Source organism: Podarcis tiliguerta, assembly GCF_965153285.1.
Source record: "Podarcis tiliguerta genome assembly, chromosome: 4".
Taxonomy (NCBI): domain Eukaryota; kingdom Metazoa; phylum Chordata; class Lepidosauria; order Squamata; family Lacertidae; genus Podarcis; species Podarcis tiliguerta.
The window spans coordinates 5,486,966-5,514,472 of NC_139537.1; the positions used below are offsets into that span (position 1 = coordinate 5,486,966).

The following is a 27,507-nucleotide window of genomic DNA, read 5'->3' on the forward strand; positions in this document are numbered from 1 at the left end:
CTTAGAAACCTCCAAGGAAGGAGAGTCCACCACCTCCCAAGGGAGACCTTTCCCCTGCCAAAATGAGTAATAATGAGTAATAAATTAAATGAGTAAATGAGTAATACTTTCTTATGCATGCTTTTTATGCTAATATACAAAGTATGCCATATACCTATCCAGAAATGCTTAATCGCTAATTCAATGGACTGAAAATGGATGGTTGTTGTTATTATGTTTAGGGAAGCTTTTAATATTTGATGGACTATTGTATTTTAATATCTTGTTGGAAGCCGCCCAGAGTGGCTGGGGAAATCCAGCCAGATGGGTGGCGTATAAATAAATTATTATTATTATTATTAATCAGGTGAGTGTTCTCCTTTCGAAAGAGGCAGGTGGAATCTCCATGGTTGCTAATAGCATAACGTTGAAAGGCTAGGGAAATATGGGGAGCCCTAGAACATCTGCTTGGCATGCAGAATGTCCCAAGGTCAACCCCTGACACCTCCTCCAAGGGCTGGACGAAATCCCTGCCTGAAACTCTGGGGAGCAGCTGCCAGTCAGTGTAGGCCAGGGGTCCTCAAACCATGTCCCACGGGCCAAATCCAGCCCCCCAGGGTCGTGAATCTGGCCTGCACGGCCATTTCAGAACCCGCCAAGTGTCTGAGGCTGAAAGCATCTTGCGGCCCCGCTCAGTCAGTCCCTGCGCCGAAGTAAATGCCACAAGCGTGGTGGCGGCTCCAGCAATGAAAGGCCAGGGGGTTTCGCCCAGGGACGGGTAAGTGTTGTCTTTGGCTTGAAGAGCAAAATTGCGGTTGGAGGAGGAAGACAGATGGGTCGATTTGGTTTCCTTACATAGACATTTACTTTAAAGTTGGGAGAAGAAAGTATAGTCCTATTTCTGTGAGTGGCGCAGCGGTTTCGCACTCCTGTGATTTACATGCTCTGAAAGTTGGGATCTATTTTGTTATTTAAATTTTAAAAGGGTGGAGTGGAACTGGATATTGACCATCTCCTTAGCCTGGGGAGCCACATTCTGGTTGAAGGAGGCCAGGATTAGCCCCAAGGCCTGGGATGTCCCTCCTCCCCTGTAGTAGGACTTGGAATCCAGGAGAAAACTCTTGGAATAGCCTTGCCAGGTGCTCAGGGACGGACTCACCTGTCCCCATGTCCTTCTCTTTGCAGATGTGCTGCAAACTGTGTTAAAATGTGAAATCAAGCTTTATTTACAGTGGAAAATAACAAAGAAACATGGCGTGAGCTGTCTTCCACAGCCGTCTCCTCCTCGGTCAGAGTAAAAGAGAACAAAGGATGGAAGCGATTTACAGACTGACTTCCATTCTTACACAGACAGTACACTAGCAATGGGAGAATGAAATACTGACAGTTTGGCCCCCAATTTGGTCCAAGACCAAAGCTGGCAACCCTCATGGTTCAGGAGTGCCAGGGACCCCATGGTGGGGGCAGTGGAGGCCGCTTTGGCCCAGACTGGCCCCTGACTCTGAGACGCTCTTTCCTCCTGCAGGACCTCCGACGTTACGCCCTTTGGGAAAGTGGGGAGGAACAGAAACTAGTGGCCAACAGCATCCCTTCTCTGCTGGCCTTTGCCCGAAGGTTCCCCCATCTCAGAGCAAGTAGCTTTTCCCCATGGATTCAGTCCTTTCATCACTTCCATCTCCCCAAGAGGCTCCCAAGGCTACTCATCCTCTGCAGTTGAGAACAGACCTAACTGAAAAGAATGGCTTCCTCTTCTGGTGACACCAGGGAATTCTAGAAGACAGTCACCCTTTCCATAACATTATGGATGCACGATTCCAAGTTTCTTGGCAAGACAAGGGCCTTTCCTGGCCATAGAGCGTCCTCCTCAGCATCCCCAATGAAGGAGCTGGGTTGCAAGAGCTGCAGCTAAGGGGGGGGGGCTGTCCTCCCCCTTCCCATCTCACCTGATAGGTAGGAAAGCAAGACCCAGAGAGAGTTGTGGGAAACCCCGAAACCAGCCTGCTCTGTGCCGGAGCCAAAGCTGGGACTAATAGAGAAGCAAGATCTGTTCGGGTGTTGATGCTGTGAGCCCCTCCGTCCTACACTCCGGTTGTGTATGCGAGTAAATAAAACTAGATGTCATAAAGACGCCCCAGTCTCCGCTGACTTTCGTTCCAAGGAAACCGAAGATGGGGAAGTGCCTGGGACCCCTAGAATCTCCCCCCTCAGAGACTGGGGTAGTTTGCAAATACAAACACACACATAATAATTTGTGCCTGTGTTCCTAACAGATAACTAAGTGTGAAGAGCATGTCATGTGCTTTAGGAACAGCCCTCCTGGAAATAAGGAAATGCAACCCCCATTGCTGGTTGACTCAAAAAAGCAACAAGGGAATCTGCTCTGGTGTCCCATGAGGTCTGTGCAGCCCTTACGTAAGAGGAGCCACTTTTAATAACTGAATTAAAGAAATTTTAACATAATCAAACATTCATAGAATCATAGAATCATAGAGTTGGAAGAGACCACAAGGGTCATCGAGTCCAACCCCCTGCCAAGCAGGAAACAAATTACATTTAACAATTTCAATTAACACCCCCCCCCTCCGTGTCTTCCCCCAACTTCCCTTACTGGTTTATAACACCTCTGTTTCTTTTGCTTATAAATTTGTATTCCTTATATATTAAAATGAAGATTATAACATTTGTCTCTTCTTCTCATTTTTACCTCATAATTGCATTTTGTGTTTGTATTTGTCCACTGTAAGTGTATCACTCAAATCCTGCCAATGTCTATGCATTGTTTCTGTATATACATCTTAAAAGGTTCCCAATCTTTTTAAAAGTCATTATTGTCCTTATCTTTAAGTCTCTCAGTTAGCTTCGCCATTTCAGCTTTTCAACTTTTCTTGCCAGTGTTCTTTCGCTGGTTTTTCATTTCCATCTTTGAGCAAGTAAAATTCTGGCCACTGTTGTCACATACATGAAGAGATTTTCCTTATCTTTTGTTAAATCCTGCCCTAAAATTCCTAATAAAAACGCTTCTGGTCTTTTAACAAAGGTTATCTTAAAACCTTTTTTTCATTTCATTATAGATCATCTCCCAATGGTGGAGCCAGGTGGGCCCAGGTCCAGGTGAGGGGGGGTTGCCATGGTGACAAGGACCACAGACTTGCAGGCGGCCATTTTGGGTTAGCAGTGAGGCGAGTGGAGGAGAGAGCAGTTGGTGGCAGTTGACGGAGGACAAGGCGAGGCAATCAGTGGATTCTTATTTTCTCAGTTTCTTATTTCACTTCTTATTTCATTTATTACTTGTTTTTCTCTTCTTGAAGATGTGCCACAGGCTTTCTTCATCCAGCAATGGTGAGTATTGGAGGAAACAAGAGTAGGGAGAGCATAGCTGTCAACGTTTCCCTTTTTTGAAGGGAAATTCCCTTATTCTGAATAGGATTCCTCGCAAGAAAAGGGAAAAGTTGACATGTATGAGGGAGAGGATCCCTCAGACCTGGTCCCCCCTGCCAGGACTCTCAGTTGAGAGGAACTGACAGCCTGACTTTTGCTGGAGCCAGAGCAAGATTTCTTGCTCCAGGTGATGCAGAGCTGCCAGGCAGCTGCCCTGAGAGGCCTCCATGCCCTTCAGGTGTCCAAGCACCGGACAGTGTAGGCCATTCTGGTGCTGCCGGAGAGGAGGACCCCGCTGGCCTAGGTTCACGTATCCTGTCTGAAAGTGGAATCATCTTAGGGACTTCCTGTGAAATTCTGCGTCAGGGATGCTGTTCCTAGAATCAAATCAAATCAAATCAAATTTTATTAAACGGTCACAGACCAGATTAACTCGTACAGCTAGCCAGCGAAACATAACACCAGAGAAAACAAAGAACAGTTTCAATACAGATTAGCCCATAACAGCAATTTAAAATTAGGCAGCATGAGTAGAATTAAGTATTTGCCTGCATATTGACTTTGGAAAGCTTTTGTTTCCTGCGCCTAATAGCGGCTACGCAGAATTTGGCAACATTGATCGTAATTTCAGGAACCTTATCTTCTACCAAGGCTCTCATACGTTGGAGTTCTGATTCATTTTTAAGCTTTTGTAGAACTGGGGCAATAAAGGCCAGGTGTAGATCCTCGTAGAAACTACAGTGCAGCAATACATGCAGACTTGTTTCCACTTCCGATGAGCCACATGGGCAAACACGTGACTCATATGGTTTGCCCTCATATCTGCCTAGCAGCAGGGCAGAGGGCAGAACGTTAAATCTGACCAGGGTAAAGGAGTGTCTGTACTTAGGTATTTGTAAATCAGCCAAATAATTTGCGGGTGCGAACCCTCTCTAATTGTGGCATGTTTAACCATTCTGCCCATATGACATTGCAGCTCTATGTCCCTAATGCGTTGGAGCACTTGACTTCTGGTCTCTCATATCCTGCCGCTATCAAGATCTGCGGGGAGAATCCCAAACTTCTTATCTTTTGAAACAGGGAAGCTTTCCAGGTAGAATGAAAGGTGTCTAAGAGTGTTAAAGGAGCCAAACCGACCGGGAAAAAGATAAGTTTTAACCAGTAGTGTATCTTTAGAATCCACAACCGCGCGTTAACAGGTGGTTGTCCAACTTCTAAGCGGACAGCTATATTAGATACACAGGGGGGGATCCCCAATAAACACCGATAGAATTTTGTTTGGAATGTCTCCATAGGCGCGAAATTTTTAAAACTGCAAACCTGGGGTCCATAAGTGAGTTGTGGGAGTATTTTTGCAGCAAAAGCCTGGGAGGCCTCCGGAACGTATTTACCCCCTTTCCCGTGAAAAAATCTTGTGAGGGCTTTATTGGCCCTTCCTGTGTTGGCAATGGCATTTTTCATCTGTTGGTGCCACGAGACACTTTCCTGAAAAGTTATTCCCAGGTATTTGAAAGTTGCTACCTGGTCAATAGGTTGTCCATTAATTCTCCATTTGTGTTTCCTTCTTTTTTTTGAAAACACCATAATTTTAGATTTGCTGTAATTTATTAATAGTTGTTCCGCTTGACAATAGTCAGCGAGTGATCTCAAAAGTTTCCTCAAGCCAACGCAGGAAAAGGAGAGTAGAAATGCATCGTCCGCATACAGAAGCACCGGAAGGGGCATACCTGCCAGTTTGGGAGGGTGGGCATTTTCTTTCATCATATTTACTGCTAAAGAGTTGATATAGAAATTAAATAGTGTTGGCGCGAGGACACATCCTTGTTTAACCCCGTAGTGCGTTTGAATTTCTTTAGTTAAATGGCCTGATCGATCGCATCTTACCCTCACCCTGGTATTTTCGTAAAGACCACGGATAAGGCGTAGTAAGCGTTTATCTATGTTTGTAGCGCCAAGCTTTTCCCAGAGTCTGTCCCTTGGTATTAGATCAAAAGCCGATTTGAAATCCACAAAAGCTGCATATAAAGACCCCCCCTTTTCTAGAGTATTTATCTGCCAGATGTTGAAGAATAAGGGCCTGGTCTATAGTTGAACGCTTTGCTCTAAAACCAGCTTGAGCTTCTGATAGGATATGCTCTCTTTCCATCCACTCCACCTGTTCCTAGAATGGAGGCATGTGCAACAGGTCAGTCGCGATCTCCTGGTGGATCCACAACTCTGGTCACTGCTCCCTGAGAAAAGCTCAACAACTCTGGGCAAAGACAATGGGTAGATGACTGGCAGGTTTTTTATTACTGGGAGTTAGTAACGTCTCTTGGAAGTTGGACGTCCTGTAGCCTTTCTAGGCCTTTTAACCATGGGTAGGAAAACGTTGCACCCGGGCAGAGACGAAAAGGGTCAATCGACACCAAGGGGTTAAATCCAGAGAAAGAGCTTTATTCTGCCGTGGGGGGGGGGGGGCAGAGGCACCTGTGTGATGAATTCACAAAACAGGGCGCAGGAAAAAAAAAACATTTTACAGCAGGTTTTTATCCTTTTTCCCAAACCCCCTTTTCCCCTCTCCCCCTTCACAGGATTGCATAGAAATGTTTCTCTTGCTCCCTGGCTCTGTTCCCGGAAAAGTTTGCAACAATCTAGATGTACCGTTTGACAAGGTCGGCTAGGCCTGAGAAGCGAAAAGGCTTTGTTCTAATTCAGCTACCTTTGTTACATAGAAAGGTGCTGAGCTAAAAGCGTTTAGCCTTAGAGAGAGAAAAACTTTGAAAAGTACAGTTTGAAAAGTGCTTGAGGCTTTGAGGTCTGGCTGGGGGAGGAAATTCACAAACAGTTTTAGGGTAACCTAACTGTTCCCCCTAACTGTCGCCATTCAGTCCCTGCTATAATGCATAGGTATATACACACAAAACAAAACCTGATAAAATCGATAAAAATCCATTAAATAAAACAACTACTCAGAGACAATTCAGAGTGGGAGAACTCTGAAATTTACCTGTGGAAAGAATCTTGCATGTTATCCTTGGACCTTGGCAAGCTTTCTTCCGTAGTTGATGGTTCAGTACTTCACCATTATTTCCCCTTTGGGACCCCCTGGGGCAAAGATTTGGGGCAACCAACCATTTTACACAAACACACAAAAGGGGTTCTTCTCACTGCAGTTCCCTTAATGGCTCCCAATTTTACAAAAAGAAATTTGAATCAAGTTTCATGTGCAGAGCATAGCTTTGTCACCTCTTGGTTTAAACCTACTTTTTCTTTTCTTTTCTTCTTTTCTTAAACTAACGTAGCCACTGTACATGTACAGGGTTCATGATTCAGCAATCTATTATACCATTTGAAGTGTTGCATCACCTGACTAAATTACCATTTGAATAAAGCCATGATTGGCTTTTCTTACCAGGGACTCAAGGAAGGCGAAGGGGTAGATTTAAGATTTAAGAGACCAAATTCCCAAGGGCATAAAACCTTTTCAGTTAGTTTAAAATCCCCTTTCCCAGTTTGATGTCCTAAGACATTTCTGATACATATGCTTTCCTGTTTCTTTTTGCTTAGCAAGCAGGCTTATAGATCTGAAACTTTAAATAGATCAGAACTTCAACATTCAGACAACCCAACAACTCAACTTTCCCACCAAAAGCCAGTAATAAAAGTTTGGTCAAGGCACATTCCACCTAATTATGAATTTGTATGTGCTTTAAACTTTGGCTGGACTTTAGCCTATTTAAAGTCTGATGTGAATAACAGACAAAGTGATGAAAATCCCTAGATAATCACTCAAATGCTTGATATCGCCAGCTCTGCTTCAAAACATCACTTCCTTCACCTCCCACTTCTTAACACTCTATTCCAAACTCTGAAAACCAATCCTTCCATCTTTTTCTACCAAAGAGCAAAGTTTGGCTAAATTTACTTTCTTTCTTTTTAATAAAAAGAATATTTTTTGAATTTTATAACAAATAAAAATACAGATCTCAATCATCATGTTATTTACCATTGTTTTCCCTCCCCTCCTCTGGACTTCCCTCAACTTCCCCTCTGCTGAGTTATTTAGCTTTATTTGTTGAATCCTGCTTTTCTTATATAAAAGCAATTTCCCAAATCATTTCTCTAAAGTATCTGTTACTGAAATAAAGTTGTGAAAGTTTATTCAAACCCTGCCAGTGAATCCAGTCCATTTTGTTGTTTCTGCAAATAGACAGTAAATGGTTCCCAGACTCTTTTGAAGTCCTTTTAGTCCTTCTCTCATAGTTTATCTGTTAGCTTAGCCAACTCTGCATAGTTCATCAGGTTTTCTGGCCATTGTTCTTTTGATGGTATGTCTTGCGTTTTCCAATATTGTGCAATCAAGATTCTGGCCGCTGGTGTAGCATACATACATAATATCCATATTGGGGGGGGGGGGCAGCTCTTGGTTTGGGATACCTAACAAAAAGGCTCCAGGGTGTTCATTTTGAACATGAAGCTGTTTACTTTCCTAGGCTTGGAAAGTGTAAGAACGGAAGTCAGTCTTATCTCTTCCGCTCTGCTGTGCTTTTGCACTGTTCTGTGTCTCCCTGTCTGTTGCTGAAGAAGAGAGAGGACGCCATTATAATCTCTTTGGTGTTGTCTGCAAATGTGATGAGCATCCCCTCAGTTCCTTCATCCATGTCATTTATCAAGACGTTGAACAACGGACTCAGGACAGAACCCTGCAGCACCCCTCTTGTCACTTTTCCCCAGGATGAGAAGGAACCATGAAGGAGTCCTCTTTGGGTTCGGTCAGTCAAATCCACCTAACAGTTACCTCATTCAGCCCACATTTTACCACCTTCCTCACATAAACATTACAGAGGACTTTGTCAAAAGCCTTACTGAAATCGATATGCACAATTTCACAGCAGTCCCCTGATCAACAAACTTTGTAACTCCATCCACAAAAAGAAAAGGAGAGATTTCGTTGGCATCACTTGTTTTTGAGAAAGCCATGCTTTCATCCTCTATGTTTATAATGTAAAATCCTCAGATGAAGGGCAAATAAATTTTAAAAATAATAAATGAGGATATTGACATGTGCAAAGGAAGGCGATTTATGTCTTTATTTAATTGGGAAACCACCTGACCCAGTGGTGCCGACTCGAATAAAATATTGTGGGGGGGCCAGGTAAGGCCCACCTTGCACAATCAATCACATGATGCATGCATGCCATTTGAATGGCAATGTCTATAATGGCAACAAATTTTTTAAAAAGTAACACTTTGAGCCCGTACTTCAATTTTCCAGCAGCTCCCCTTGCCCCAGAGACACTTCTAGCATTTCATCTCCTCTACCTGTGGCATTGTTCAGCAGTGGGGAAAGTGACCTCTTCACACCGGATGTCCATTTGGTATGGCCCTTTCCAGGTTTTTTCCTGCCCCTTGTGTTTGTCTTTCATTTGTTCTCCTCTATGTGTTGCCAGTAGAAGCCACAATTCTGTGGGTACTCTAGGTGGCACATAAAGCACCTAGAAGCTCCCTAGAGGTTGACGTGCCAATCAAACTTCAGTTTTGCACTCTGTTAATTCCAATTAGCAGTACTGGGGGTGGTTCAGATTCTGGGGCAGTGCTTTTCTCCAGCAGAGGGTGTCAAAGGGCCAGCCTACTTGCCCTTTAAAGCAAACTTGGGTCTCCAGCTGTTTTTGGCCTGCAACTCCCATCATCCCTAGCTAGCAGGACCAATGGGGAGGGATGATGGAAACTGTAGTCTGGGCGCTGATGGGGACCTAAGCTTGGGAAAGCCAGCTTCAAAACAACTTTTCCGTTTTACCTGCAAAGTTGGGACCTGTCCATGTTTGTATTTTCTTGTATTTTGTTTTCCTCATGACCTTTGTGCTTTAAGTTTTTTTTATTTTTTAAGAGGGCAAATTGAAAGAGAAATTGTATGGCAAGCTGCAGAAGAATAAAAGGTTGTGTTTGGAAAAAACACACCAAAAACTGGGGGGTGGCATCCTTAAATATTTTATTGGGGGGTGGGGCAAAGACCCCTAGGCCTTTAAGAGTTGGCACCTATTCCCTACACCCAAAGGCCTCAGGATGGTTACAACATAAAAAAAAAACAAGAAACAAACAAAAAAAAAACACCACCTATTAAAAAGGGCATTAGATGTCAATCAGCCAAAAGCCTGGTTAAAAAGGTGCGTCTGCCTGGTTCTTAAAGCTGTTTAATGGTTTTTTCGGCCGTTGTATGGATTCTTTGATGGGAAGTGAGATTGGAGCTCGTCCCGAAGCTCTTTCCACATTCGACACACTGATAGGGTTTCTCCCCTCTATGGATTCTTTGATGGGAAGTGAGATGGTGGCTGTGACTGAAGCTCTTTCCACATTCCACACACTGAAAGGGTTTCTCTCCTGTATGTATTCTCTGATGGGAAGTGAGAGAGGAGCTCTGACTGAAGCTCTTTCCACATTCCACACACTGAAAGGGTTTCTCCCCTGTATGGATTCTCTGATGGGAGGTGAGACTGTGGCTGTCACTGAAGCTCTTTCCACATTCCACACACTGAAAGGGTTTCTCCCCTGTATGTATTCTCTGATGGGAAGTGAGATTGGAGCTCGTCCCGAAGCTCTTTCCACATTTGACACACTGATAGGGTTTCTCCCCTCTATGGATTCTTTGATGGGAAGTGAGAGAGGAGTTCTGACTGAAGCTCTTTCCACATTCCACACACTGAAAGGGTTTCTCCCCTGTATGAATTCTCTGATGGGAAGTGAGATGGTGGTTGTGACTGAAGCTCTTTCCACATTCCACACACTGAAAGGGTTTCTCCCCTGTATGAATTCTCTGATGGGAAGTGAGAGAGGAGCTATGACTGAAGCTCTTTCCACATTCCACACACTGATAGGGTTTTTCTCCTGTATGAATTCTTTGATGGGAAGTGAAAGCGGAGCTAACACGGAAGCTCTTTCCACATTCCACACACTGATAGGGTTTCTCCCCTGTATGGATTCTTTGATGGGAAGTGAGATGGTGGCTGTGACTGAAGCTCTTTCCACATTCCACACACTGAAAGGGTTTTTCTCCTGTATGAATTCTCTGATGGGAGGTGAGACTGCGGCTGTCACTGAAGCTCTTTCCACATTCCACCCACTGAAAGGGTTTCTCCCTTGTATGAATTCTCTGATGGGAAGTGAGAGAGGAGCTATGACTGAAGCTCTTTCCACATTCCACACACTGAAAGGGTTTCTCCCCTGTATGAATTCTTTGATGGGAAGTGAGTCTGTACTTCTTACTGAAGCTCTTTCCACATTCCACACACTGAAAGGGTTTCTCCCCTGTATGGATTCTTTTATGGGAAGTGAGAGAGGAGATATGACTGAAGCTCCTTCCACATTCGAAACATTGATAGGGTTTCTCCCCTGTATGGATTCTTTGATGGGAATTGAGATCGGAGCTCTTCCTGAAGCTCTTTCCACATTCCCCACACTGAAAAGGTTTCTCCCCTGTATGAATTCTTTGATGGGAAGTGAGACTGTACTTCTTACTGAAGCTCTTTCCACATTCCACACACTGAAAGGGTTTCTCCCCTGTATGGATTCTTTTATGGGAAGTGAGAGAGGAGATATGACTGAAGCTCCTTCCACATTCGAAACATTGATAGGGTTTCTCCCCTGTATGGATTCTTTGATGGGAAGTGAGATCGGAGCTCTCCCTGAAGCTCTTTCCACATTCCACACACTGATAGGGTTTTTCTCCTGTGTGAATTCTTTGATGGGAAGTGAGATGTTGGCTATGACAGAAGCTCTTTCCACATTCCACACACTGAAAGGGTTTCTCCCCTGTATGAATTCTCTGATGGGAAGTGAGATTGGAGCTCTGACTGAAGCTCTTTCCACATTCCACACACTGATAGGGTTTCTCCCCTGTATGAATTCTTTGATGGGAATTGAGATCGGAGCTCTTCCTGAAGCTCTTTCCACATTCCACACACTGATAGGGTTTCTCCCCTGTATGAATTCTCTGATGGGATGTGAGATCGGAGCTCTTCCTGAAGCTTTTTCCACATTCCATGCAGTGATAGAGTTTCTTTCCAATGAGATTTTGTCGATGGAAAGTGGAATGGGAGCTCTGACTGCAGCTTTCTCCACACTCCAAATTTTTACGTGGCTTCTCCTCTCTGGGGATTTTATCATGGTCACCTTTGTTCTCGATTTCCGATTTATCACAATCTGCAATAGAGACAAAAAGGGATTAGAGCCTCAGGAACAAATGGAGAAGAACTGAAGGAAGTTGGGGGGCTGTTCATTACCTGTGTTTGTCATTAACCAACATATTTATTATTAGATTCTGATGAGTTGTTGAATGTTGGTTTGTTTAATATACAGTAGTGCTCAAAATTGTGGAAGACTTTTGGAAAAAAGTGTATTTCAGAGGTTTGATAGCTCATAACACCACTTCTTTTATAGGAATAACATAAAATTGTATATCAATGGAAAGATAATTTAATCAAGAATGCAATCCATCAAAAATGCAAGTTTGTCCAATTAGTCGTATTTTATCAAATGTTATAGTCAAATAACCAGAAAAAGGAAGCACAACTTGCTTAGGTTTACTTTTGTCAGCGTGTTATGTGATTGCTATCAAGTTGGTTGGGTTTTTTTTGTGTTCTTTCATTTAGTGAGGTTGTAAAACATAATAAAATTATAGAAATGGCACAAAGAGTTGACGGGTCACCCAGAAAGCGATGTAAAATAGTACTATTAAGTGAACAAGGCTACAATTATGAAGAAATTTGAAGAGAGATTGGGGGAAACATAACCCAAGCTGGCCTTTCTATATTTTTGAAGAGGTATAAGGAGACTCTGGCACTACAAAATCAGACTGGTAAAGGCAGGAAAAGGTGCACAAAGGCAGATAACGATCAAAGAATGGAGAGACTGTCCCTACCTGACAGAAGAAAATCATCTTGGTGTATACAAGATGACATGGCGAGATGCAATGTGAAGTTGATTACAAGGACTGGTCAAAATGTTAGAATTCTAAGGAAAAAGCCATTGTTATCTCTCAAGCAAAGGTTGAAACATTAAACCCACGTTAACTGAACAGTGTTCAGGGACAGTGTTATTTGGAGCAATGAGACCCAAATCTCCTTGCTTGGTAGTGATGGCATGAAATACATGAGGAGAAGAATCAGAGAAGATTTACATCCTACTTGCATTACACTGACCGTGAAACACCCAGACAGTGTGATCATCTGGGGTTGGATGGCAGGAAAAGGTGTGGGCAGAATTTGCGTCATTAATGGGAATGTAAATGCCCCAAATACATAAATGAAATACTTGAAAGAAACTTGTTAGTCAGAAGTAACCCAGCAATAAAGCCCAATGAACAGAGCCAATAATTCAATCTTGGTTTCTTTTTTTTTTTGCAAATTAAATTTTTATTGATATGACATATATTTACATAGGAACAAATACAAAATTCATAGCATAACTTACGCATATCACATCAAATCCACAAATCATAAATATAATACAAAATTATTTTAGGCTCTGCCGAGCCTTAGGCTTCCTTCCACACTTTTGGTAAGTATCGAATAAATTTTACAATCTCGTATTTTGTCTCTTTTATTCTATATCATTTGCTGTTAGAGTTAATTCAACCCCGCCAGTGTCGTCTGGAATTTAGTTCCAAGATAAGTCAGATATTTATTCCAATTATCATGAAATTTCTGTTCGTCTTGATCCCTTAGTCTTCCTGTTATTCTAGCGAGCTCGGCATAATTTATCACCTTAACCTGCCAATCACTTATACTGGGTATATCTTCTGTTTTCCAATTTTGTGCTAGCATAATTCTTGCGGCTGTAGTGGCATATAGAAATAATTTCTTATCTTCTTTTTTTATTTCTTTGTCCGTCATTCCTAGCAGAAAGGCTTCAGGCTTTTGGGGAAAGGTATATTTAAGAATTTTTTTAAGTTCATTGTAAATCTTTTCCCAAAAGCCTTTCACCTTGCTGCATGGCCACCACATGTGGTAGAGGTCCCCCTCTGCCTCTCCACATTTCCAACAACTCTTGTTTTTCAACCTGTAGATCTTGGCTAACCTCACTGGCGTGTGATACCATCTATATATCATTTTCCATAGGCTTTCCCTTAGTGCCATACACGCCGTGAACTTCATATTAGTGTTCCACAGTTCCAGCCATTTCTCAAAATCGATATTATACCCAATATCTATTGCCCATTTAGTCATAGCCTCCTTCACCTCCTCATCTTTTGTGTACCACTCCAATAAAATATCATATAACCTAGCGAGTATTTTATTCTTACCTTCTATAATTTCTGTACTAAATTTAGATTTTTTTATCCTCAAATCCTAATTTCTTTTTATCTTATTTTAACAGATCATTTACCTGGTGGTACTGTATCCACCCAGTAAATGAATTTTTAATTTCTTCATATGGTCTGAGTTTAATACCTTGATCAGTTTTCTGTATAAGTTCTTCATAGGTGGCGTTCTTCCCTTCCATATTAGTTTTCTTAACAGTTAGGACCTCTATAGGTGAGATCCACCAAGGTGTCTTCCTTTCCAACAGATTTTTATTTCTTTCCCATACTTGGAATATTGGTCCTCTAAAAATATGGTTCAAGAAGCCTCTGTGAGCCTTCACCTTTTCGTACCATAGGTACGCGTGCCACCCGAACCTATTATCGAAGCCCTCCAAGTCCAAGATGTCTCTATTTTCCAGTCTTATCCAATCTTTCAGCCACAGTAGACACGCCGCTTCATAAAATAGACTTAAATCTGGTAGGGAGAACCCCCCCCCTTTTTTATCTACCAATATTTTCATTTTTATTCGTGGTCTCTTTCCCTGCCAGATGTATCTCGCTAAGGCTCTTTGCCACTCTCTGCACTGCTTTAGCCCCTTAAGTACAGGGATAGTTTGAAACAAAAATAACATTCTAGGCAGTATATTCATTTTAATGACCGCTATCCTCCCCAGGAAGGATAATTTCATTCTCTCCCAAATTTCTAGATCTTTCTTAATACCCCTCCAGGTGACCTCATAGTTATCCTTGTATATGTTGATATTTTTAATTGTAATCCACACTCCGAGGCATTTCACCTTCTTTGCCATTTTAATTCCTGTCCTTTGTTCTAATTCTATATTATCTTCTTTACTTAAATTTTTGGTCAGCATTTTAGTCTTATTCATATTCACTTTGAGTCCTGCCACAGCACCAAACTCTTCAAATTTTTTTAGGGCCTCTTTCACACTATCTTTGGGGTCTTCCAATGTTAATACAATGTCATCCGCAAAAGCTTTGATTTTATATTCCTTAATGCCTACCTTGACTCCTTTAACCTCTGTTGTTTCCCTCAGGTTCTTAATAAGTACTTCCAGTACTGTTATAAATAGTAAAGGAGACAGGGGGCAACCTTGCCTAGTCCCTTTAGTTATATCAAAATATTCCGATGTGGTATTATTTATTACGAGTTTCGCTTTTTGCTCATAGTAGATAGCTTTGATGCCCTTTCTAAATCTTTCTCCCATCCCCATCTTTTTCAAATTTTCAGTCAGGAAACGCCAAGAAACATTGTCGAATGCCTTTTCGGCATCGAAAAATATCAAGGCCGCCTGCTTGTCTATTCTGGTTTCCAAATATTCAATAATATCAATCACATTTCTCACATTATCCTTCAGTTGTCTCCCTGGTAGGAAGCCCGTTTGATCTTTATGAATTCTACTAATTCATACTTTTTTAAATCTTTCAGCCATTATATCCGCAAACAGTTTATAGTCGTTGTTTGGTAATGAGATCGGCCTGTAGTTCTTCACCTCTAAGGCATCTACATCTTTCTTAGGAATTAATGTAATATAGGCTTCCTTCCAGGTGTTTGGAATCTTTCCCTCTTCTAGAATTTTATTCATAACTTCACAGAGAATTGGGGCTTATTGGTCACTTAATGTTTTATAATATTTGGCCGGTAGGCCATCCGGCCCTGGCGCTTTTCCACTTTTTGTTTTTTTAATTGCCTTCTTTATCTCATCTTCCGTGATCATCTGGTTTAATGCTTCATTTTCTTCTGTTGTGATCTGTTGTAAGTGATGTTTTTCCAGATAATTTTCTATTTCAGAATTGGACTCTTTCTCTCTTTTATATAAATCCTTATAATATCTTTGAAATATCCTTTTTATTTCTTTTGGCTCTTCCACTATCCTTTCTCCATTCCTTATCTTACAGATCGTATTTTGTTTTTTCCTTTCTCTTAGCTGCCACGCCAGGTATTTCCCTATTTTATTAGCTGATTCAAAGCTTTTTTGTTTCATCATTTTGATTTTCCACTCAATCTCCTGATTTACTATCATAGAAAATTGGGCTTGTAATATCTTTATATTTTGTTTTATTGTCTCCTCTCCTGGTTTGATAGTTAATTGTCTTTCATTCTCCATAAGCTGTATTAGGATCTCCTCTTTTCTTTTCTCTTTTTCTTTTCTTAGGTGGCTGTTTTTCTGAATTAGGAAGCCCCTCATAACTGCCTTTCCCGCATCCCAAACCGTTTCAATAGCTGTCCCTTTATTTAAATTCCATTTAAGATACTCTTCAATTGTTTCCTTTGCCTTGTTTACTATTATTTGGTCATTAAATAGATACTCATTCATTCTCCAACTAGATGCTCTAACATCCTGACCCTTTATCTCCATAAATACTGGATTATGGTCAGATATGGTTTGTGGGAGGATTTCGGATTTAGTTAAACTCTGTGTCAGTTCCTTTGAGATCCAAATACTATCTATTCTCCCCCAACTCTGGTTTGGGTTTGAGAAAAAGGTGTACTGTTTTATAAACGGGTTTTTAAATCTCCAAGCATCAATTATTCCCATATTATTAACCAGCTCAAAGAATGTTTTAGGTAACTTGCCTTCCTTCCTCTCTTGTTTTTTTTGTTGATCTATCTAGATTAGGTGATACCACTCCGTTAAAATCACCCATCAATATCATTTTTTGATCCATCCACTCTAGTAATTTGTTTCCTAATTCTAAAAAGAAAGCCGATTTTTTGTCGCTAGGTGCATATATGCCAACGACAATTATTTTTACTCCTTGAAACATAATTTGTACTACTATTATTCTCCCTTGTTCATCTTTATACAGTATTTTTGGGTCAAGTTTTTCCTTTATATATAGTACCACTCCTCTCTTCTTAACCCTATCTGATGTCACAAACTCCAACCCTAATCTCTTATTGCTCAAGATTCTCTTGTTTTCTTGTTACGTGCATCTCTTGTAAGCAGATCATGTCAAGATTCTTTTTTAATAATATATGTGCAGTCTGGTTCCTTTTATTTTTGTTATTGAGCCCATTCACGTTCCAAGACATTACTTTTAAAGCCATCAGCTATGTACAGATAATTCTTTATGAAATCTAGATTGAGGCTACTGTTCTTTGTCTTCTGTCTCTTCCTTTTCGCTCTCTTCTCCTGAGTTTATCCCCCCCTCTCCCTCTCCACTCCCCCCGTTTCCGCCCCCTCCCTCCTCCACTCCCCTACCTCCTCCGACCCCGCCATTTTTCCAAGTTCCTTCTCGTATCTTCTTGCAAATTTTTCCATTTCTGAAGAACTAGTCAGTCTAAATCTTTTTTCCTTAAAATATAATGAAATTCCTTCCGGAAATTCCCATCTATATAGGATCCCATTTTTCTTCAGCTGAATGGTTAATTTTTTATACACATCCCTCCTTTGAAGAAATCTCAAAGGAATCTCTTTAAATATAATAATTGAACTTCCATCGATAATTAATCTTTTACTATAGTTCTGTTTCAGAATTTCGTTCCTCATATCCAACGAATTGAACATGACTAATACATCTCCTGGCAATTTCCCCCCCTGGCTTTGGCCGATTTTGTTTTTATCCGAAAAATGTTTGCCAGTGAGTAACTTATCTCTTCTTCCTTCATATTTAACCAAATTGCCAGCTCTTTAACCATTTTAGATCTTATATTCTCACTTGGATCCTCTGGGATCCCTCTGAATTTCAGATTTAATTGATTTTGTCTCATCTGTGTCATTGCCATATTATCTAGCAATTCTTCCTGTACCTTACCTATCTCCTTTACTTCCATTCTAGTCCTGTCCAAATCCTTCCTACTATCTTTCACGTCCTTTTGCACCCTTTTCATAGAATCTTCAATTACTTTAGTTCTTACCGACAGATCTTTCACTTTTCCTGTCAATTCTCCCACCACCCCCTCCAATCTCTTTTCCAATGTTTCCTGTAGTTCCGATAGCTTTTTCTCAATGTTATGTTCATTATGTTTAAATTCTTTCCTTATTTCAGCCATCAGACTATCATAATCCTTAATTTCTTTCCCCTCTTTTCCTTCCTCTTGTCTAGATGGCCTCCTTTCCACTGGCGTTCCCACCCCCCTCCTCATTTTATCCATCAGGTTGTAAAGGCTGGTTACTAAGAACCTTCCCCCCCCCCCTTTAACCACCAAATTCCTCTGTTTCTCCCGTTGATTCCTCTCAGTACAACTTCTTTTAGTCCCACACAATAGCGTCTTATTTTAACCTTTCAAATCTTAATTCTTTTCTCCTTTTCTCTTCTATAAAATTTCTCAAGTAGATATCTTCTTCCACACACGTCCAGACAGCTAAACTCGTGTGGTATTACTGATCACCCAGTTAGAGAAAGGTCAGAAATACAGAGAAGGAACAACCAAGAAGAAACATAAGAAACTGGGAAAAAGCTAATGCAAAAAGCCACAAACTATGTGGGGGAGTGAAAGAAAGAAAAAAGAAGGACAAAAGAAGAGGAAACAGGTGGGAAGGCCCATGTCTCAAACGCTTTGCCTACGGAGGGTAAGAAATACAAAATTAAAAAGGATAGAGAATGCAAGGGTGGGAAGAAAATAGTCGTCAAACTTGCAAAAACGTGAAAAAAAGTCACATAACCAAATAAACAAATAAATCTCTGGAGCATGGACAGTATACAATGTATCTCAGGAACCTGGTCAAGATAGGAGGTGGATCTCAGTCTAGAAGCAGGCCTAAGAGAAGTCTTAAGACGAAGCCGGGTGTGGAGGTGTTCCACGGGTGTTCCACGGGTGTCTAAATTTCCATATAAGACAGGGGGTTTTAACAAAAGGCTTTCCTTTCTTCTTTCTGAGGACTCCCCGTCTCTTTCTGGAATAACAGTGGTTCAGTCTAAGGCATAGCCGCCCTCTTCTCCTACTAGTATATTAGAGTATATTTCTTTAAGAAAAGGGGGGAAAAACCAGGTAGGAAAATGGCGGAGCAAGAGTCCACAGTATTATCTAATTCCTCCAAACCGTTTGCAAAAACGTGAAATAGAGTCACATAACCAAATAAATAAATCTCTGGAACATGGACAGTATACAGTGTATCTCAGGAACCTGGTCACGATATGAGGTGGATCTCAGTCTAGAAGCAGGCTTAAGAGAAGTCAAGACAAAACCGGGTGTGGAGGTGTTCCACAGGTGTCTAAATTTCCATATAAGACAGGGGATTTTAACAAAATGCCCTATTTAGGCTTTCCTTTCTTCTTTCTGAGGACTCTCCGTCTCTTTCTGGAATAACAGTGGTTCAGTCTAAAGCATAGCCGCCCTCTTCTCCTACTAATATATTAGAGTATATTTCTTTAAGAAAAGGGGGAAAAAGCAGGTAGGAAAATGGCGGAGTAAGAGTCCACAGTATTATCTAATTCCTCCAAACCGTTTGCTTTTTATCTCGAACTTCACCAGAAAGAGCATAAACATCCCCTTAATCCATATCACCAAAAAGAGCATAAATGTGCCCTTAATCCATATCAGTCTCTGTCCTTTATTCAGCGTATAGGAGGTGAAGAAAGTAAACTCACTGTTCCGATAGTGTTAAATTCAGTTCCTCAGTTCCTCTTTCAGCACAACAGGCAATAGAGTTCCTCTTTCAGCACAGCAGGCAATAAAGTTTCAGCAGGCAATAAAGTTCCTCTTTCAGCACAGCAGGCAATAAAGTTGGGTGAAAAAACCTACCCGTATATCCCAAACCAGTCGCTGGCACTCCGCTCTCCGACCAGATGAAACAGAAAAATTCCTTTCGCTTCTCTCTAGCCCGGTACGTTGTTTTCAATTGTTACCTTGCCTCAGCGTCTTTATACTTTGTGTCTGAGGTCTCTCCTCTACACCCACTTAGCGGCAACTTTATTACTTTCCCTCTCTCCCAGTCTTCCGCTATACTCCGTTTTTTTCTTACCGCCGGTAGTGGACTCCTTCTCCTTTTCCCCACGTTCCCCCCCCCGGTGGGTTCTTTGTTTAAGCTTTCTGTCTGCTGTCCATTTAATTACTTCAGTTGCTTCCCACCTTTTTAATTGCTGTCGGAGGTTCACCGCTTTCCACACGGAGCCTGAGGCTTCACAACATGGAGTCTGTTACTTCCCCTTCATGCTGCTGCTCCAACCCTGCTAAACGCCGACAACACAGAGGAGCTCAAGCAGTCTCGCTGGGTACTCTGTCCCCCAGGTTAATCCTCCTGAGGTTACGGGGTTCACAGAGCCTTCGTGACCCCTCTAGACCTCCGTGTTGTTCGAGACTCCCCCGGAGGGCAGCCTCGCGCTCCTTCCCGTGGCCGTGGCAACCCGGAAGCTCCCTAATTCAATCTTGGTTTCACATTCTTACAGTTGCAGAACTAAAAACTTGGTTCACTTCATGGGGAGGCATTGTAAGGCAGTAGTGAAAGCTAATGGTTACCAATGGTTACCAAAGATTCCACATTTTTTCTTTATGACTGCTGTTCTAAAAAATACTCCTTCATAAAAGTCACTGCATTATATTCTTCATTAAAATATCTTTCCATTGCTATATAATTTTATGGCATTATTCCACACAAAGGTGGAGTTATGAGCCATCAAACCTCAGAAATACACTTTTCACAAAAGGTTTCCACAATTTTGGCCACTAGTATAAGTTGTTCATTTTAAAGTTAATGTTCTTTTTATATGGAATCAGATTATTATTATTATTATCGGCAGGGTAGAAATAAAAATTATTATTATTACTACAGTGGTACCTGTTCTGGAAAAGCTTAATTTTGTAAACCAAGGTACCACTGTATCATCCATGCTTGACAACCATATGTCAGGAGTGCTCTGATGGTGTTTCCAACTCTATGATTCTATGATTCTATGATCCTCATCCTCATCACTGCTACTACTACCTGAGATTCCATAAGCCTAGCTCTTCTCTGGGATGGATTTTGTTTGGCTCAGTCATGGCATCCCCTCCATCTCCAATGTCAGTCCTTGTTATGGCTTGGTATCTCCCACAAACATGAGACGACTCTGTTAATAATTTCAGATGTATTGGTAAAACAACAAACTTGGATGGAGCTCCTCTACTCATCGTCCTCCCCACAAGATGGACTTGCCAGGACTGAGCTCCTCCCCCTTCCCCAGCACGGAAGCCCCCACCTTCTCTTCCAGTATCTTTTTGGCAGAGAATGCTTCCTGCATTCCAGCGTCTGACTCACTCCTGTAGCTCTCACACAGCTGTCTGTCACTCTGTCTCCCTTTTTCTTCTCCCCTTTGTTCAGAGCTCAGATGACAGTTCCTCTCCCCCTCCTCTCTGCCTTCCGCTGCTAACTCTCCTCTCCCTAGGCCTGCTTCTTCTCTGGCTGGCAGCACCTGAGCTTCACTGCCAGTCGGCTCTTTAGTCAACCCAAGACTAAAAGGAGCAAAAACAAAAACCTGAAGCTACTTAGCTTTCCTAACAATTCTGAAGCTGACATTGAAGATGGCCTGGGAAGTTCAGACCAGCCCAATCCTGGTAGAAAAAGGAATAATTTGAGGAAGGCTGTTCAAAGAAAAAACTGTAATTCACTCTTTATTGTGGAGGTGTTAATTTCCTAGGTGTTATAGGGGGTGCTGTTGAGCTCTGTAAAAATATATGAGGTTGGTCACATTGAGGTATTTTTTGAATTTCCAGGCTGATATGGCGATCCCACAGGGAGCCTTACCAAGAGAGGCCACGATCCCACAATTCTCCTCCATGACGTCCTTATGCAGAGCTCTCTGGTCAGGATCCAGCAACGCCCACTCCTCGTCCGTAAACCGAACAGCTACATCTTCAAAGCACGCAGGACCCTAAAAGAAAAAGGGAAATGTCCTCCTCTGAGACAGCAGAAATATGATCTGCTACACAATGCTCTGTTATTTCCTTCCTGTTAATAATAATAATAATAATAATAATAATAATAATAATTTATTATTTATACCCCACCCATCTGGCTGGGTTTCCCTAGCCACTTTGGGCGGCTTCCAACAAAACACTAAAATACAATAATCTATTAAAGATTAAAAGCTTCCCTAAACAGGGCTGCCTTTAGATGTCTTCTAAAAGTTTGGTAGTTATTTTTCTCTTTGACATCTGGTGGGAGGGCGTTCCACAGGGCGGACGCCACCACCGAGAAGGCCCTCTGCCTGGTTCCCTGTAACTTGGCTTCTCGCAGCGAGGGAAACACCAGAAGGCCCTCGGCGCTGGACCTCAATGTCTGGGCAGAACGATGGAGGTGGAGACGCTCTTTCAGGTATACAGGACCGAGGCCGTTTAGGGCTTTAAAGGTCAGCACCAACACTTTGAATTGTGCTCGGAAACGTACTGGGAGCCAATGTAGGTCTTTCAAGACCGGTGTTATATGGTCTCGGTGGCAGCTCCCAGTCACCAGTCTAGCTGCCACATTTTAGATTAGTTGTAGTTTCCGGGTCACCTTCAAAGTTAGCCCCACATAGAGCACATTGCAGTAGTTCAAGCGAGAGATAACTAGGGCATCCACCACTCTGATGAGACAGTCTGAGGGCAGGTAGGGTCTCAGCCTGTGTACCAGATGGAGCTGATAAACCTGTGCTTCCTGTGCTTCCATGGACAGCTGTGAGTCCAAAATGACTCCCAGGCTGCACACCTGGTCCTTCAGGGACACAGTTACCCCATTCAGGACCAGGGAGTCCCCCCACACCTGCCCAAAAACTCCTGTCCCCCAAAAACAGTACTTCTCTCTTGTCAGGATTCAGCCTCAATCTGTTAGCCGCCATCCATCCTCCAACAGGACTTTCAAACAGGACTTTCACAGCCTTCACTGGGTCCAATTTGAAAGAGAGGTATAGCTGGGTATCATCCGCATACTGATGAGCACCCAGCCCAAAGCCCCTGATGATCTCTCCCAGCGGCTGCATGTAGATGTTAAAAAGCATGGGGGAGAGGAAGGAACCCTGAGGCACCCACAAGTGAGAGCCCAGGGGTCTGAACACTCATACCCCCCCACCACTTTCTGAACACGGCCCAGGAGGAAGGAGCGGAACCACTGTATGACAGTGCCCCCAGCTCCCAGCCCCTCAAGACGGCCCAGAAGGATGTTATGGTTGACGGTATCAAACGCTGCTGAGAGAGCCAGCAGAACTAGGAAACAGCTCTTACCTTTGTCCCTAGCCCGCCAGAGATCATCGACCAGTGCGACCAAGGCAGCTTCAGTCCCCATGATGAGGCCTGAATCCTGACTGGAAGGGATCCAAATGGTCCGCTTCTTTCAGGCGTGCCTGGAGTTGTTCAGCAACCACTCGCTCAATCACCTTGCCCAAGAATGGAAGATTTGAGACTGGGCAATAGTTAGCCATATTGGCAGCATCTAAAGATGGTTTTTTAATAAGCGGTTTGATAACCGCCTCTTTCAGCGGGTCTGGGAAGGCTCCCTCACAGAGAGAAGCATTCACGACCCCTCAAAGCCCATTGCCCAGCCCTTCCCAGCTAGCTTTTATAAGCCAGGATTAAAAGCAGATTTAATTTAAGAAGTAGATAAGAACTAAGAAATGTGTGGAAAATTGAGAAGGGAAGGAGTACCAGCCAAGTTGAGGGAAGTCAAAAAATGAGAGAATGGTTTTATAAATTGTTTGAATTGTATTAATTTGTCTTATTTGTAAACTGAATAAAAATTATATTAAAAAAAAAAAAACAAAGCCCATCGCCCAGCCCTTCCCAGCTAGCTTTTATAAGCCAGGATGGGCAAGGATCAAGGAGACAGGTGGTTGGTCTCACTCGTCCAAGCAGCCTGTCCACATCCTCAGAGGTAACAGATTGGAATTGATCCCACGCAACTTGACTAGACAGGGCTCTAGCACTCTCCTGCCCCGGCCCTGCTCCCACGGTGGAGTCTACCTCTTCCTGAATCTGAGCGACTTTATCTGCAAAAAACTTTGCAAAATCATTGCAGGAGATCATGTGGCCCATACTGGGCCCCAATGTAACAGGTGGTTCTGCTATATTGTGAACCACCTGAAAAAGTCTCCTGCTGCTGTTTTTTGCAGATGCAATAGAGGCGGCCAAGAAAGTCTTCTTCGCCGTTGCTACCGCCACTTGGTAGGCTCGGCATTGAGCTCTAACCCGTGTCCGGTCAGCTTCAGAATGAGTTATCTGCCACCAGCGCTCGAGCCGTCTCAGCGATTGTTTCATTGCCCTCAGATCCGTGGAAAACCACAGGGCTGTCCTGGCTCCATGCAATCGAAGAGGGCGCTTCGGAGCCAAACAGTCAACAGCCCTGGTTAACTCCACATTCCAGCGGGCCACCAGGGAAGCAGCTGAAAGGCCATCAACATGGGATAAAGCATCCCCTACTACTCTCTGGAAACCATTTGAATCCATTAAGTGGCGGGGGCAGGCCATCTGAATTGGTCCCACCTCCCTGCAGAGGGAAAGGGCCGCGGAGAAGTCCAGTTGCACTCCGAGTCCTCCTGGCCAGCAGGAGCAGCAGCAGCAACCGTCCTTATGAGGCTTCAGGCCCCACCCTGGGCCAGTTGGTGAGTGGCAGGAGCGGGGCCCTCAGGCACTCATGCAGGGGAGTTGTTTCAATAGGATTGCTTTGCTGCACATTTTAATTCTGGATGCTTATTTTATTCTAAGTTTTAATTATGGGTATTCGTCTTTGTGCAAATAGGTGGTACTCCACCTTGTGTTTTCCAAGTCATTCTGCCTACGCAGGCATTCCAGTTTGCCTGATGGAAGGGTCCACTTTCTCCTCTCCTCGTGAGCTGTTCTGGGGAGTTCCCTCCCAATGCCCTAGAGCCAAAATCCAGGGGTTCATGGGGATATGGAGAGGGGGAGGAATGGGGGGCAGGCTCCTTTTTGCAGCCAATGGGGCTGGTTAGGTGAATCCAGGCCACTATTTGTTCTGATTTGTTCACTGCTTAGAAACCAATCTGAGCATTCAGTGATCAATCCAGAAATAAAATAAGCCTGTTTTGGATGGCCAAATGTCTTGGGTGATCCAGCAGAGATTTTTGCAATGCACGGGGTCTCCTGGCTCTGAGAGACAAGCAGGGAGGGTGGCTTCTGGCAAAAGGAGAGGGAGCCACCTGTGGCTCTTCCTTATCCTGACTCACCTCTGCCTCTCGACCTCCCTCCTCCCACTCGCCTCCTTCCTCTTCTGCCTCTGATTCTGCACTGCATTCTGCCACAGTGTCTCCCAGCTCACTAAGCCCTGTTCACCCTTCAGCTTCTGACACCTCCTCTTCCCAGGCTTCTCCCTCTTCCCCCTCTGACCACCCATCCTTCTTCTACCTCCACTCCTTTGGCTCTGAGCCATCTTCCCTTCCTGGTTCCCCAGCTGTATCCTCCCACCATTCCTCTGTGCCCAACCAGTCCATGACATTGCTCCATCCCTCGGCCTCTGTCCCCACAAGGCAGCTTCCCCTGACCTGATCTGGTTCCACAGCCACTGCTTCCCTTCTGTCCCCATGAAAAGACGGATCAGGAAGTCTTGCCAGCATCCTTCTGTCACCTGCAAGAGAAAAAAGGTGATCAGGATGCCTGGAGTGCCTGCTTCTCTCACAGGTGAAACAGGCATCTCTAACGACAGATGGGCCTTTGAGAACGCCTTACCTGCTGAGAGCATTTGGACGTTTGTGCCCATTTAATATGTTAGTTGTGCAGAAATAAATCTCCCCTCCTCTGGACCCTTGTTCCCAACTGTCTCCCCCCAAAGCAAGATGAAAACAACTCACAGATGAGTTGGAAAACCAACAGAATGAGACTAAACGGAGAAAAACCACCTTCCTCCTTACCCAGTGGCCTCTCTCTGGTGTCCAACGGAGGCCTCTCTGCCTCACAGGAATCTAGGTCCATTTTTGCAAAGGGATCCTTTCCCTGAGAAAGAAACAAGGATTCAAAACAGAGAATGGTGAGAAAGGCTGTGAGATCTCATTCCATGGATGCTTTCCCAGAAAACGGATGGGCCATCAGCAGACCATTATGGGATGTTCTCGGTCCTGTTTGGAGCCCCTTGGGAGAATCCAGAGGGAAGTCTCTCTCACCTGCTTTCTCTCCTCTGCCTGACTCAGGAGGAAACCTTCGGCCAGGGCCACCGCCTGGGAACTGGTCTCCGCTCCGCATTCCCTCACCCAGCTCTCCATCTCCAGGGGAAGGACAGCCAGGAACTGCTCCAAGATCACCAGGTCCAGCATCTCAGCTTTCGTGTGCCTTTCTGGCTTCAGCCACTGGTGGCAAAAGTGGTAGAGTCGGCTGCCAACCTCTCGGGGTCCTTTGGCCTCCTGGCAGCAGAACTGCCTCAACTGCTGGCTCTGCACCTCTGAGCGGAGGGTGTCCTCCTCACCCAGGATCTTCTGCACTGGGTTTTCCCAAAATCCCCCACTGCTACCAGTTTGGCTGCCATGGCCTCTTCCTGTTCCAGGGCCAGCTGAGTCTCGCTCATCCATCTGTGCTCTCAGGAAGCCTCTGAGAGATCGGAAGGAAACCTTTGGTCTTCTGACAAGTTCTGTCTGTCGTAATGAAAAGTTCTAGGAAATTCTACAAAGCAAATACATTGTTCTGTTAAAGAATTTGTAGGACAGGCGGGGGGTTGGATGGTTCCCTGAGGACGCATGGATGAGTCTTGCTGGGAACCAGGGCTGGACTGCACTGCATCCCAGACCGTGAGCTATCTTTTTGAAAAGAAAGAGGAGGAAGAGGAGAAGAACTAAGTCTCTAGCCTTCTCGCAATGCAAAATGTGGAGGCAACTGAAGGGATTTCTGGGAGATTAATCAACCTGGTTTCTGCTGCCCTTCCAGTCAATGCATGAAGTCAGAACCGACTGACAAAGGAATCGTTTGTTTGGATGCTTGGCTCTACTGAGGGTCTTCACCTGGGGTCCTCAGGAGTTCCTCCCCCACCCCCACACCCCTGCTTCTGTCTCCTTTTCTTGCACTTGTACTCTCTGCCGCTCTCCAGACTCCTGGGGTGGGGTCCCTTTTTATTTGCTCTGAGGGCCAGGTATGTATCTGATCAACCCTCTGAGGACCAAGTGGGCAGGGCCAAAGACATCTCCCTTGAAATTTAGGCGGGTAATTTATTATTCTTCTTCCGCTAGATAGCTTAAGACACACACAGCCATTGATGCCAAGGTCCCTGCAGGTTCGGTGAGTAGCAGCGCCCATTTCCGGCTTCTTTGCCAGCAACAATCCCTTTGGGACAGAGAGGATGTGGTCCTGGGATGCCATGCTCTGGGTGCGAGGGGATTGCTGCAGTGGCCTCCGTGGGGAGCTGCCCTGGGAGACGACTGGGAAACTGGTCCCCAATGCAGCAGCCAGACTATGGGCTGGGATCCTTCTCTTTGTTCCTGGTCTTTCTCTCCCATCTTAACTTCCTTCCTTCCTCCATGTGGGTTTTCTTGGGGAGGGGGGGGGGGGCTAGTCCACCTCCTAGTCCAGCTTTGGAAAACCATTTCCACATTTTTCCTCTGTTGTGCAATGAGGCTGAGCGATGTCACACAGAGTTAAAGTCCCAGGGACTCCTTTGTTTAAAGAAGGGAGATCTTTTCTGAAAGGGGGGGAGGGCTAAATGAGTTTGGGATCCTCTGATCTCCAGGAAGGAGAGCGTGGCAGACCTGGCCCCTCCCTGATCAGGCCCCCCAGGCATCCTCCCCTGCTGCAGCCCTGGGACCCCCCCCCCGTCTCCCCACTGCACCCTTTGGGGGGGGGGAGAGGAGACTCACCAGATCCCAGGAGGGGACAGCGAGGCAGCCCTTGCAGGAGAGACCCCAAAGCAAGGAAAGGACTGGGGAGGGAGGGGCCTTGGCTCTGGAGGACCTGGCCCCCCTTGCTTCCTGGCCTCTCTAGGATGGCAGCTCACTTCCCTTTAACCCTTGCCAAGCCGAGTCCCTCC

At 44.0% G+C, this 27,507-nt stretch overlaps 2 protein-coding genes across 3 annotated transcripts in view; one reads left to right on the forward strand and one right to left on the reverse strand.

The window, feature by feature from the left end:
• LOC310676834 (tigger transposable element-derived protein 1-like) overlaps positions 1–27,507 on the forward strand; it is a gene marked incomplete at its 3' end in the record, with an annotated part of 1,439,559 nt that overhangs the window by 1,105,963 nt on the left and 306,089 nt on the right. The window lies entirely within an intron of this gene.
• Positions 7,474–27,443, reverse strand: LOC310675517 (uncharacterized protein). 2 transcript variants are annotated; one of them, XM_083436279.1, is made up of 8 exons: positions 27,338–27,443; positions 25,661–26,153; positions 25,412–25,493; positions 25,046–25,128; positions 21,322–21,448; positions 9,346–11,535; positions 8,662–9,019; positions 7,474–7,917 (listed from the first exon to the last, which is right to left on the reverse strand). In XM_083436279.1, exons 2-6 carry the CDS (start codon positions 26,060–26,062, stop codon positions 9,521–9,523), a joined length of 2,709 nt encoding a protein of 902 aa, XP_083292405.1. In that variant the 5' UTR covers positions 26,063–26,153; positions 27,338–27,443; the 3' UTR covers positions 7,474–7,917; positions 8,662–9,019; positions 9,346–9,520. The 2 variants fall into 2 exon arrangements, with proteins under 2 accessions (XP_083292405.1, XP_083292406.1); XM_083436280.1 differs by lacking the exons at positions 25,046–25,128; positions 25,412–25,493; positions 25,661–26,153; positions 27,338–27,443 and adding an exon at positions 22,776–23,117 and having other exon boundaries at positions 7,755–7,917; positions 8,662–11,535.